Consider the following 13,510-nt stretch of genomic DNA (forward strand, 5'->3'; position numbering starts at 1 on the left):
GTGTGTGTGTGTGTGTGTGTGTGTGTGTGTGTGTGTGTGTGTGTGTGCGTGTCTGTGCATGGACTGTTGAATTGCAGACTAATGACTTATTCAGGACGAGTATTTGATATAAACAAAACTAAAAGAATTGAACCACCTGTTTCACTCATCGAAACACATTTTAAAAGATGTTTTTGTTTTTGCACCGTCATTGTGCATGCAGATTACACCTTCACATTTCACTTTGAGAAGTAGTTTAAAGTGTTGTTTGAAACTAAGCAGGATCCTTTATCCCTCAGAGGGCGGCCAAAAATAAGACACCAGGCAATCTCGTCAGAGTGCTCGGTTGGCATGGGCTGAGCTTCTGGGGCCAGGTTTGCCTGCTCAGTGGTCCAGTGGAGGGAAACTGCCTTTGGCTGCCTGCCCAGCCTTCAGCTCGACAGAGACAGATCGTATGGACGCCAGTGTTTTCTTTTCCTAATTGCTGCACATCAACACATCAATCCAGCAGACATAATTTTTCATACCAAAGCAAGAGATTGTTACTTTGGTAAATATGAGAATGTTTTGATTATGAACAATCATGAGACTCGCAGGCGATGTGCTGATTTCAATCATGTCTGAGCTCATTGACGTGGCTGCTGTGGTGTGTGGGGATTGAATCTCAAACACGCCTAGATTGTCTTTGAAAGGCCACAATAGACTTGTTTAATTGATTCATAACCTTAATCACATGATAAATACAAACAATGACTTGATCGTTGTGAACAGACCCAACTGTTAGCAGGAGTCCTGCAGGAGACTTTTACCTCTTTTATTTTCTATTTTCTTTACATAAATGTCGCACTTTGTTGTCAAAATGTGTAGTCTGTCTTATTCAATAGTTGAAAATCCAAAATAAGTTGAGGGTGTCCCCAGCATTACCGGTTGTTTAAAGGTGCTAGATTTGCCTTATCATTCTTCAAACTGTCCTAATTTGCTAGCGGTAAGCTCTGTAACTGGAATAAAAGTCACACTCGCGCAATTCATAAGAAATGGTTAAGTCTGGTAAAATCCAACCAGATTTAAGTTGAAAATCCAACCTGCTGTCAATTAAAGAAGCAATCTCAGGTCTTGCTGAAAAAAACAACAGGGAGCTGAAATTTACCTCTTTAAAATTCTTAGTTCTCCAAAACCAAGAACCGTGTAGTTAAGAATGTGTTATTTCACCCATTTTAACAATATATATTGCAGATTTACAGCCTACATCAGCTGCCTGGCAGTCACATTTCCTGTGTTGCTCCTCACTGCATTTGACATTGTAGATAAGTAGAAAGATTTGATGTGCCGGGTGGTCCCAACCCCCCGTATTTTGCACACTGATCAGCGACGCCTTCAACAAGTACAATGTCATTAGCTGAGGCTTCCCTTGGCTGCTGTGGCTTCACACTCCCTTTTGCTATTCAGACTTAAACTAAGCTTAACATGTACCTTTGTATTCTCGTTTTGACATTTTTTTAATTGTAGTTATTTACTGTGAAGTACATTGCGTCATATCATGTATGTAAAGTTTGAAGTGTTTGTAATTGCTTGAGTAAATGATTGATTGAAGACGCAAATCTATAGTACCTCAAACTAAGGGAATTAACTACACATCACCAAAGTAAATGCAATATTTAAGCCTCACATTAAGAGATTTAAAAATACTCTTAATTGCTTTAAAATATTCAACAACAACAGGCTTTTCCTGGGTTTTATTCAGAAGAACTGTACAAAATGGTTTTATGGTGTGAAAGTGGGTCTTGCGGTGTCTTAGGGCAGCAGGATAAGTGGTAATCCCTCGGGTGGTGCTCTGTTGTAGACTACAGATCCTATAGAGCCTTGGCCGCTGAGTCAGCAGCCTTTCCAATTCTTCCAGGGGGAGCAGACTAATCTCCCGAGTACCTTCCTCTGTCAGCAGTCCAAGCATCTGTCGTTTTGCCTCTGGATGCTACTTTGCAAACATCCCAGTCCCTTGTGGCATCCCAAACCCATTGCTCTTACTTGTTTGTTTTGGTGGTTGTCAAAGGCTGTGTCTGTTTGGGTCCTACCTGACTTCATTCTGCTAACGCCCCAGTAAGAGCGCTCGATTAATTGCCGCTTCTAAGTGAAAATGTTGTAATTCCTACTTGCACTTTAACGAGGGGATTATGGTCCTTCATAGGTTGCAAACATTCTCTGGCCTGTTTGCTTTATAATTGCCTTCAGTAACCCGTTGGATTTAGTCATTAATGTGTTTTTGCCAAGCTGTAAATAAGGCTGCTTGTGTTAGTTCCAAAAGAGTTAACATTGTGGAGATACAAGGTGTTCACCCAGCAGTGAGGATCTGCTGGAGTTTGCATTTATTTAATTTGATCCTGACTGCCAGACTGCAGCTGGCTAGCTAAGTGCTTTGCCATTAGGGCTCTGTTCTGTGTTTAATTCTCCTGCAGTGCCGGTGCTTATGGGTATAACGCCAGGCTGCGTACTGCCTGCTTTACAGTAAATGTTCACCATCTTGTGTGCTATGTTGAGAATAATCAAACCGCTCCTCTGTGGTCTTCTTAATTAAACTAATGGCTCCGGTAATCTGACCTGTGATTCTCTCTGTTTTCTCCTTCTGCAGATTTATAATGAGAAGAAGAGCCAGTTTGAAATCAAGAGAAACAACCCCAAGGACTTGGTGGAGAGAGTGGCACGGGACATCTCCAAGCTGCTCAACAGCAAGAGGAAAGCCCTGGAAGTAAGAGGGCGATGCACCTTTATACAAACATGCACTATAAGATATGTAAAACACAACACACACAATAAAAAAATATATAAAATGTAATATATTATATAAATAAATGTTTATATATGAAAATCCTCCTTATTGCTGAAATACAATTTTAATGATTGGAGATAATCATCTCTGTCATTTTTTGCCCGGCACTGTTTTGTATTTTTTTTTTCTTCGTTTAATATTGGAAGCATGTATTCTGAAAGATAGTTTGCGTGATGCATGAGGAAAAAAAAATTTATTTCAGAGGTTATCATTCCAATGTCCTGCATTTTGGGGCGTAATTATGACCACCGTCCTGCTCAGACAGCCCTGTGATTAGTTAAAATTTGTTTCGCTCTCACAGTGGGGAACCTCTCACCCTCTAGAGAAGAAGAGAGGAGGAGGTACACAGGCAGGGAAGCTGACTGACAAGGAGGGAAATGAGAAAAGTATACACAATCACCTTTTTAATTTTCAAAAGCCAGAGATAAAGAAGCGTCTGTGCTCATCCTGAAAATTGTGATTCTAAAATCAAAATGTTGTCCCCTGTTTAGTAGTCTGTCTCACAGCTGTGTTCAAATTATTTTCACACTTGATATTACAGGACATTTTGAGAGCATATAATTCCCAAATTACCTGATTAGAATTTGTAATTATTGCTATTTAAAGCTGAATTTGTTCTTTCTTTCCACAATGGCAGTGAGGCTGTTTGGTGATTCTCATCATCCCCTCCCACATATACACACACAGCTGCACACACATCCACATACACACACTGGTTCCTTTTAATCACTGTGATCATCTTTATCGTATCGCGAACGAGCTACACTCCCACACTGAAATTGTTGAGGCTGTAATGCTTTTGACATATCATTAAAACTTTACCCTGCATTTATATGTATATTTTACTTTTCACATGATACAGACAAAAACATTAATATCAGAAAAAGCTTCAGATTACACTACTGGACACTGGTTTCATCAGTGTACGCTGAATATGTAGAGTTTGAATTTCATCCACATAGCACCTTATTCTTCCCTCTGTTTCTGCCCAGATATGGTAACTCATGGTGAAAGCATTGGCAGTTTTTAACACAGTTGAAGCCTTATAGAGGGGCAGAAGTATATATCTTTTAAGAGCATGAGGTCTTGTGGGATGAGGGACTATCATACCAAGGAGCAGAAGTCTCTCAAAGGCACAGTTAATTCTACAGCTTGGATCCTAAAAGGAAAGACGGTGTTACTCTATGTCTCCCGTGGTCATGCGTAGGATTAGATTTGGAAAGGCATTGACCCTCCAAACCCGTTTTTTGGAAGAAGGTGAGGCAGAACCATAACCACCTTTAGCCCCTGCACTTCCCTCAAAACACACACACACACACACACACACACACACCCACTCGCATATCAAACACCCCCCCCCCCCCCCCCCCTAACCTCCATGGGCAACACTGTCACCTCACATCCTGTCTGGGAGATTCACTCAGGAGGGAGGAAATGAGGTGAAAAAAGAGAAGGGCTGAAATGAGAATGTCTCCCTGGGGCATGGAAAAATCAAGAAAATGAAGTTCAGAAATTCATAGATTTAAAAATGAGCAGCGGGGGGGGGGGGGGGGGGTAGTTGGAGGGAGAAAAAGAGTTTGGGGGAAAGCAGAGAGGAGAGGAAGAGAGAGTCAGGTGATGGAATTGCAAAAGGGAAATAGGGAGTCATTATAGTATACAACCTTAAAAACAGTATGCAACAAGTTAATATATGTTTTATTTGGGCAGGTTAAGATTTATTTTTTCTACTAAAACTATGAATTCAAGACTGTAGGCTAATAAATTCATGTGGACTTATTATTCATACAGGGAGAAAAGTGAAAGCCATGTCTTAATGCAGTCTGTAGATAAGAAGGTCCCAGACTCCGCTCAGCAAAGTCTTGACAGCGTTTTATATTTCTGCCTGTTTCTACTCCCTGTAATGGTTATTTAGTCCCCAATATTCCCTGCCACACATTTAAGAAAAAAAAAAAAAAAAGGAATTGTGTGTGTATCTGTGCACAGACGTGTGTGTATGTGTGTGTGTGCATGCAAGAAGAAATTCTTCTTCTGCAACCTATTTAAATACTGCTTGGGGTGATTCGTTGTTATTCATGTTTATATTACTAATGAGAAAATACACATTGACTGTGAATACTCAGTTACTGATACAAAGTGGGGAGGGAAGCATTTCTTAGTGTTTGGGATTTAGTTGCTTTGCCTTAATTCCCAAATTAGCAACACATTTTAATAATTTAAATACTCTGCTTATTTGGAGAGGGGTTAAAAAAAGCTCCATTAGGTGAGATTTCATTTGTTTACCTGCGTGGGCTCACACTCTGCGTCATTACAATGAATGAAGTACTGTTTGTGGCTTGCAACAGTCGGAAAAGACAGCTTAATTAACACAAAGAGTCTTTTTGTATCCTGTAATTCAGCCATAATATCCTCATTTGGTGTAACTAATACTTGCTTTCACACAACCAATATCAAAATTGCTATCTTAAAAACCTAACAATACAATTCAAAGTGCCATGCACTGAATGTTCCCCTCGCCCCCCTAAGATGGAGGCTGCATAAGCTGACTACTATGTTTTTGTCCAAAGCCTCCCCAATGTTTATTCTTTTCCTTCCCTTGTCTTAATCTCCTCCACTCCATGTCCCCGTCTGCTCTCTCTTACTTGTCTCTGGCTGCAGCCATCTTCTCAAACAATGATCTGATTCTCAGGTCGGTGCCAAAATTTAAATGCAACAAAACCCCCGGTCGGCTGACAGCCTCGCATGTAGCCGCTGGACACTTTGTGTGAATCTCTTTGTTTTCAGAGGCAGGTTGAAATATGATTCAGGAAAGCTTCCTCTGATGTTCACACTGTTAGCTTATTTCAGTGGTCCTGTGAGTTGCAGCTGACACCTGGACCTGCAGCCAGTCAGGTTTGTTTATAGTCAGTTACACACAGTAACTTTTTGTTTTCCGTGGGTTGATGTTTGCTGTTCTGTGCCCGGTTTCCATTATACACATCTTTTGTTGAGGCACATTTGAGCAGGAAATTAAGTGATCTTCAAGTCATACTGAAACTTATGTGTTTTAGAAGACTTTTAATATATACAGATCCATCCTTTTTCAAAAGTTTCATACCGATTACAAGAAAAATAGACAGGTTCTACACAATGTTTGTTTGCAATCAATTTATTCCGATTGATTGCTAGTGTAATCTAGAAGGTCTTTTAGTCATTCCACAGTCGGTCAGCTGAACATACAAGAATGTGAAATTTGTCCATAAGCAAGGTTACAGTTCAACATATATGGAGAATAACATTTCAACTTAAACCGTATGTACAACCGTCAAATACATGCAGGACCGGACATGACATTTCAACCTCTGCATTTAACTCATCCTAAGCATTAGGAGCAGTGGGCGGCTGTAAGGTGAGCTCGGGGATCTACATGGGGTTCAGTGTCGCGCTCAAGGACACTTTGACATGTGGACATGGGAGCCGGGGATCGAACCGCCAACTTTGTAGTTAAAGTGTTTTATCATCAATTATTTTGCCAATATTTGTCAAATACTGAAGACTACTTTCTTCTCGGCAGAACAAAACAGCTCAGCACGTGCACACACATACACACACACACACACACACACACACACACACACACACACACACACATTAATATAGAGCATGCACGGGACTGATACAGACAGAAAGAATTTACATGCATTGCAAATCGCAACTTTTTGATCAAAACCTTTTTATTAGGTTTTTATAAAAACCTTTTTATTTTTATCAAAAGTCAATATCATAAATTAGCAAGCTGTTTGGCCTGCAGCCGGCGCTTATGGACAGCTCTGGTTAGGTAACACTTCCTCTCTAGCCACAGTATGAAATAATGCGTGTAGCTGGGATATGTGTACTTCGTCCCAACTCCTTTGCTTGATTATCTTATATCATATTAGTTGAGAGGTGACAATATACTGTGCTGGTAGTAGCAGCAGCTCTGTGAGTGGAGAGCATGTCTGCATGTGCTTCTTTGTACATTCGCTGTGTTTTCCTATGCGCATGTGTTATCAGAGCAACAGGCTCCCACCTGAGCGATGATACAAGGGTGTCTGTCTGACAGGCCTTTTAACCCAGAGCAGCCAGAGAGAACACAGCCCTCCATGTACCCTGTCATGTGTATAAAGCCAAACAGGTGTGATAGACCTCCCGGACTCATCTGAGCCCTCATCCCTTCCTGTGCACCTCCTTTGTGATGCTCCATATGATCGCCATAGAGGCCTGAGATCAGTTGGGCACCTCAGAAACATCTGAGGCTGCACAACATCCTGTACGCTGTCAGTCAAAGCCAGGCAGAGTTGAGCTGTCAGTCAGGCTGCTGCTGGGATTTTCCCGCCTCGGGGAGGAAAGATGAGGCCAGGAGCTACAGACAGAGATCATGTTGCATTTCCATCAGCTGCTGCACAGCAAAGCGACCATTGTCAAAGCTCTTAAGTTATGATTTCACAGAAGGAACTGGTGGAATAGAGAGGGGACTAAGGTTGGCCTAATCCAATTACACAGATCTCAATAGTAGTCCAATACCACTTAAAGGCTGAAGGATGTGTGCCTCTGGTCTACTCGCTGCTTGATGTATACACACCCGGCAGACTAATGGGTTTCTTATTGTGATGGTTTCAGGGATGAGGCCTGGTTGAATATTCTAACAATATTACAGCCAAGGAAAGGTACTGAAAAGTAACACAATTGAGGGATGTAGCGAACATCCACGGATGTCATTGATACAATCTGAACTAATAAACTTCTTCCAAAGACTGCTCTCAGGAACCCAAAGGGCACGAAGTGTTTGAACCACCAAAGTGAATTTACCGTGTGTCTGGATAAACTCAAGATAGGACCTAGGTTCAATCTTGACACTCCGATTCATGAGCTATAAGACCTTCCTTAAGGCTGACCCTACAAGGTTTTATGAGCACCTACATTCCCGAGGGACACAGAGACACATCCAATTGTAAATAACGACTTAAGAAAACTTAGTCTTGAGTCCTAGCGAGGTTCTCCCCTCCCTGTCCATTCATTTAATATGCATATACGTACACATGTATACTGTATATCTACATAGGTCTGTCTGTGTCATTATAACAAGGTATATCTATGTTGTATAATTATTTAACTTTGATCAGGTTTTATTCAGTGATTTATTTTCAACTGTTTGGTACCGTTCTGCAGCTGTCAAATATGGAAGAATTAAAAAACTATGTAAGTTACTAGTATTAATTATGTCAAAGAAGGTCAAAATAAAGAAACAAGATAGTTGTTAGGATGGGAGAGACGCTGTTCCCGCCATAAACTGCACCCCTTTACTCAAGAAGTTAAAGCAAGAAGACGTCAGAAGACACTTCTCTTCTACACTGCACTTTGACTCTGGACTTTGACACTGAAGGGTGATCTCTGAGGAAGAGAGACAGAGATGGAGACGAAGAAACCAGAGAAAGCCAAAGCAACTGCCCCAGAGTGAGAGATGGAAGAATGCGATTCAACAAACTACTATCATCCAACAAGATCCAAGATGCAGAGATACCCACAGAGAAACAGCTTAACCTCCCATCTGCCCATCAGAACTGTCAGGTGAAACCATACAATTTCCAGATGTAGATGAGTTTGATGTTTCTAGGCTAAATAGATTTAAGTCTGATAATAAAATAATCTTAGAAGTAAATATTCATAAAACACATCAGTAAGTTTTAGACCTAAGGATCTAAATTAAATTTAAATTAGAACGAGTCTAAAATTCTTTCAGTCTTTCCTGGTGCTTCTCAAACTCTACGGCTCAACGGTACATACATCTATTGAACTAAATTTAATTTAAAAACATCAAACCCCGGATTTAGTTGATGGACATCAATCAATGATATGAGTCACTGATTCTACCTGGTCACATGCAATCCTTTTCATTTTGTTTTTGGTTCATCGTTGTTCATTGTACTCTTCATCATATTCTTTATTTATTTAGTTAATTTTATTGTTTATTCATTCATTTTCTGTTTAGTAGTTTAGTTATGTAGTTGTCCCTGTACACCATGAAAATGCTCTGTAGCAACCCTGAGATTAAGATTTCATTCATTAATATCAGATTTAGAAGTTTTCCCTATTTTTCCAAAAGTGTGTGGCTTCCTAAATTCAATTTTGTGTTAAAATCTGTTAGTTAAAACAATGGTGTCTTATGGCGTAAGCTGAGTACCATCATTCTGCTATACTAAGTTATGGGTTAATAAATCATAATTAAGTTATTAATAATTGTTGTATATTGTGATATTATTTAATTATTATTTATTCAAACTGCTACAAGCACTCACCCTACAGTGAGGACACCTTAACAGCAGTCGCACAGACACAGTTAGCACTGAGGCCTTTCAGTCAAACAAATGTGCACGTTGAGATCTGTGGTTCACTCCACCGTCATGGAAATACAAGATTGGCCGCTATAAATAGATATGATTCACGCTGAGGTTTGTGCGCAGCACAGCGACAGCAAATACCTTTAGACTAGAAGTGAAACCGATGTGTAGTGTAGTCACACCTGGGAGGTTCACACCTGAGTTGTATTTGTGCCCTGCATCTATTCCTAAACTTAAGCTCCATTTTATACTGTTTCAATAACATCTCACTTTCATTCTCAGCAGAGAAAGTTTACTAGTAATGAAGATACATAACTCACTATGTTCATCCAATCAACTTTTTAAATTCAGTATTTAATCAACAGTCACTGTCAATCCATCTTGCATTAGGCCTCTTATATCGTCTGGAATGGTCCCCGCAGGTTGCTGCTGGAAAGCGCGAGTTTCATTTTCTGCATGCACATATGATCGCAAGTTTCATGTGCGCTGTTATCTTTCCTGAGCTGCAGTTTATAAACATCGTTGCCACGTTGAAGTTTATCAAATGTAATAGACTAGTTGTATTTCATTCTCTTCTTTTTGTCTGGCACGAAGTCACAGAACACAGCGCTGGAAGTGGCAGGCAAACTAAACACAGAAAGATCAAGAGGTGCACTGCCCAGCTAGGTGAGCAAGACAGACAGCTTAGAAATGGGCTCAAGCCAGCACAGCAACTTCATGTTACTGTTATTTGCTGACATCAAACTTTGAGATGAGAGAACACAAGTTTACGTGATTGCTGTTCTTGTGATTTCTTTTTCTCTTTTCGTATACATTGATATCCTCTTTGACATGGAGGAGGCGGGGCACTTTTGTAATTTGTGACTCCTTTTTGGGACATTTCAGACGCACTAGGGGCCCTCTGGTGGCCCTAATCAGGAGCTAATTATTTTATGCGGAGATGAAGAAACTGGTGGACAGTGGAAAAGTTCTCTTTCAGGAAAGACGGCGATATTCTGTGACTTTTGCAGTCATGCTGATAGTGATTGTGAGAAATTGCAGGAGAGCTCGGACCGGACACTGTGCCGGGACAGCAGGAGTGTGCTTGACAGAATTAATCAATCAGACTGCATGGGCCTCCGTCTCCTCCTGACCGTGGAAACCAAGACGACACAGTCGGGTCAGGGATGGGGAGGGACGGGCCGCTCTGAGTCATCTGTCATCACGTTACATCCATCAATAATTCACTGAGACACGCACGGCCAACATGCATTCCGAAAGGAGTGCGAGCATGCAAATGTTGGCACAGGTGTGAACATTTAGATCTACTCATCAGTGTTTATCTGAAATACCCTCTCGTGTGTTCACTAAAGAAACTGAGAGACTTATGGCTGATGTTGAACAGTTATCAAAATAGTAGCTGCAGGCTCTCGGTCATGCACTCACTTTGCTGCCTCATTACCTTGTTTTAAAGTCAGTCGTTCTGACGCTATTATGTTTTTGAAACTCGGCATCAGTTTACACTACTAATAGTTTTGATCTCTGAATGCCCACCCCAGAGCTGAACCAGCTTTATTAGTTGTCAACAAACCTCCCGTCAACTCATTGGATATTCACACACTGGAGAATTGGCTTTGTGGTGTGGAGTAACTACTTTTTGATTTCTTTCCCTGTTTCCATGAGGGAAATGTATCTTTGCAGAAGTGGGGGGTAGGTGTGTGTGTGTGTGTGGGGGGGGCAAAGAGGAGGTAAAGCTGCCCACACTGAGACCAATGTTTCAGTAAAACTGCCTCCATCAGACAAAGGTAGCTTTGATCATTTAGTATTTGAATAATAAATGGAAAGGCAGCAACAGTGTTGATTTGAATTGATAAGTTATATTTTGTACAGATGTTTGTTAATGGTGGGCCAAAAACCAACAATAAATCAACAGTTTAAATGATTGTTACTGCAGTAACTCTGTGAGTAAAACCACCTCCTTGGAGTGTGTGGTTGATGACTTGTGTCGTCATCCCAGCGAGATCTCAGACGCCTCAGTGACTGGCTTTAATTGAACAGGCATCCGGCACAAATAACCAATTTATAACAGCTAAATTTAGCACTCAGTCTTTTAAAGGGCCACCAGTCCTAAAAATGAGGCTCCCACTAACACACCACTGTGAAGCTGCTGTGAGCAGTGAGAGCTGTCACTCTGATGTGGATTGGCCCTCAGTGGTAGTGTACTACAGCTGGAGGATTAGTAAAGTGAAGCCCTCCTTTATCTAATGTGGGTCTGGTTACTGATTTCAATACGGCCACTGGTGATTCTTTTCAGTCAGCCAGTGCTGTGCTGTGTTGTATGTTGCCTGTTGTGCCGGTGGATCGATAACTACTACATAACTCCCTAAAAGCGATCTTTAAGAATACTGCCAAGCTTTTTAAATCATTTGAAACACTTGAATTCTTAGTTTCTGTCATTCCCAACAGCAGCAATACGGCAGCAGTTGGTGTGCCCGCAGTGAATTACACCACCGGCAGCAAGTGATTATATCCCTCCTGTTGGCGTGATGTGATGACAAATGAAGGAGTTGTCTCCCACTTTCAGAGGGAGCGAGAGCACCCTGCAGCCTCGCTCCCCTCACACCTGATTCTGGGGCAACGTTTAAGTGATTTTTTTTTGTGAGAATAAATGGAAGCGTGTGTGCTGTGATTATAATTACCACACCATACCAAGTAGTCGTCTAGCATAGAAATGTATTTCATTCCAGGTGTATGTGTATTCTTCATCTATTATTTACTATTGTGAATATGTAATGCTCGATGAACACATATTTATATCTTTACACCCTCTTTACACCCTCCTACTCTAACTCATAATTCTTCTGTTGTCAGTTAAAGTCCAACCCTGCCCTTATCATAGCATTAAAACTTGGTCCACACACTCACTATTAACCTCCCTGAGGCACAGCAAGCCACTCAGTAACGGCGAGCACCCCTCGATATGGCTTGTGTTCATTTAGGGAGCTTAATGAATTACAAGGGCTTCATAATGAGTGTGTCTGAGCAGTGCTGTGGGGAGGTCAGATGGTTTGAATAACTAATGAACCCAATCAGCAGTCAGAACTTTAACATGCATGGAACATTTTTGTATATGCTGTTGTAGAAGACATAGCTAGCTACATATTACAACCCTAGCCCTCCCACCACCGCCACCACCACCACCGCCACCGCCGGGAGACTCTAACAAAGTAATTTGTTTTTTCATTTCCTGTAGGCCTTTGGAGAGGCAGTTATAACTCCCAGGTCCCATCAGAGAAGTACAAGGGAAGTAGGCCGAGCTCTACTTGGGTAAAAATAGAAGAGAAAACTTCACAACTTGCAGCGTGCACTGATTGGCAAAAGCATATCAAATTTCTGTCGGTGTAGTTCAGAGAGATTCCATCATGTTCCTGAGGATATACACCATTCGTGGTATCTTTTCAGATGCCTTCAGGGTCCCGTTCTATTCCTTCAAACTGATGTTTTACAGGATGTTTTGGCATTTCTTTTACCATTGCAAAAAACATTTAAATGTTAATGTAAATGCAATATGAGAGGAAACCGTTTGAAATGTCTCTGCAGTGTTTGTAGTACACCTGATGATTTCTGAAATGTAACCAATGAAGCATAAGGACAGTAGTTTTAATCAGATTTTTGTCATCCGTCATGATCTGCTGTTTTATTGTCTCTGTGAACAATGAAAAACAGATTCTAAATCAAATTTCTCCCAAAATGAGTTGAGTACTCAAGACTGTCAAGAGAAATTACAGTTCCAGTTTGATTTCCTATTACCATCCAGTTCAGTGAGGTAAACATCAACTAAGAATGAACTCTTTTATTCCCATATATGTTCTAATATATAAACGTAGTATTCCACAGCAGTAGACATAGTATAGCAAACGTTTAAGGATTTTAGGATTTATCATGATAACCTTCATGCTAATCAGCACTAAACACAAAGTGTTAGCATGCTAACATTTGACAAATCAAGATTTTGACCACTAGATTAAACTTTAAGAGATCACCAAAGTTCATCCTAGGCGAACGTTAATTTACCAAATTCCTTTGCAACCCATCCGACAGTTCAGTCAAGTTGATCAAGACAGTTCACTCAAAACCCTTAATGTCAACCTCATTCCGGGATCACTAAATTCATTCGGATGCATCATCTGGAAACACTGAAAAATGAGCTTTGGATCACCAAAGTGAGCGGGCTTCATTCTCTTGGGGCATGAATGTTTGTACAAAACATCATGATAATACATTCAATAGTTGTGGTGCATGATCAACACATAGATTGTTATCCCTAAAGCTACATCACTAGTGTGGCTATAAATTTCTGTTAAACACTTATCTTCAT

At 40.8% G+C, this 13,510-nt stretch overlaps 1 protein-coding gene across 3 annotated transcripts in view; it reads left to right on the top strand.

Moving 5' to 3' along the window:
* The window catches only part of cacna2d2a (calcium channel, voltage-dependent, alpha 2/delta subunit 2a), a 141,687-nt gene that overhangs the window by 36,413 nt on the left and 91,764 nt on the right, over positions 1-13,510 (top strand). For all 3 annotated transcript variants that reach the window (XM_031843958.1, XM_031843967.1, XM_031843976.1), the window contains exon 3: positions 2,603-2,719. In XM_031843958.1, the coding sequence (XP_031699818.1) occupies positions 2,603-2,719 (117 nt within the window). The remainder of the gene's footprint in view (positions 1-2,602; positions 2,720-13,510) is intronic.

The sequence above is a fragment of the Anarrhichthys ocellatus genome, unplaced genomic scaffold (assembly GCF_004355925.1).
Source record: "Anarrhichthys ocellatus isolate YVR2014 unplaced genomic scaffold, GSC_Weel_1.0 scaffold1, whole genome shotgun sequence".
Classification (NCBI taxonomy): domain Eukaryota; kingdom Metazoa; phylum Chordata; class Actinopteri; order Perciformes; family Anarhichadidae; genus Anarrhichthys; species Anarrhichthys ocellatus.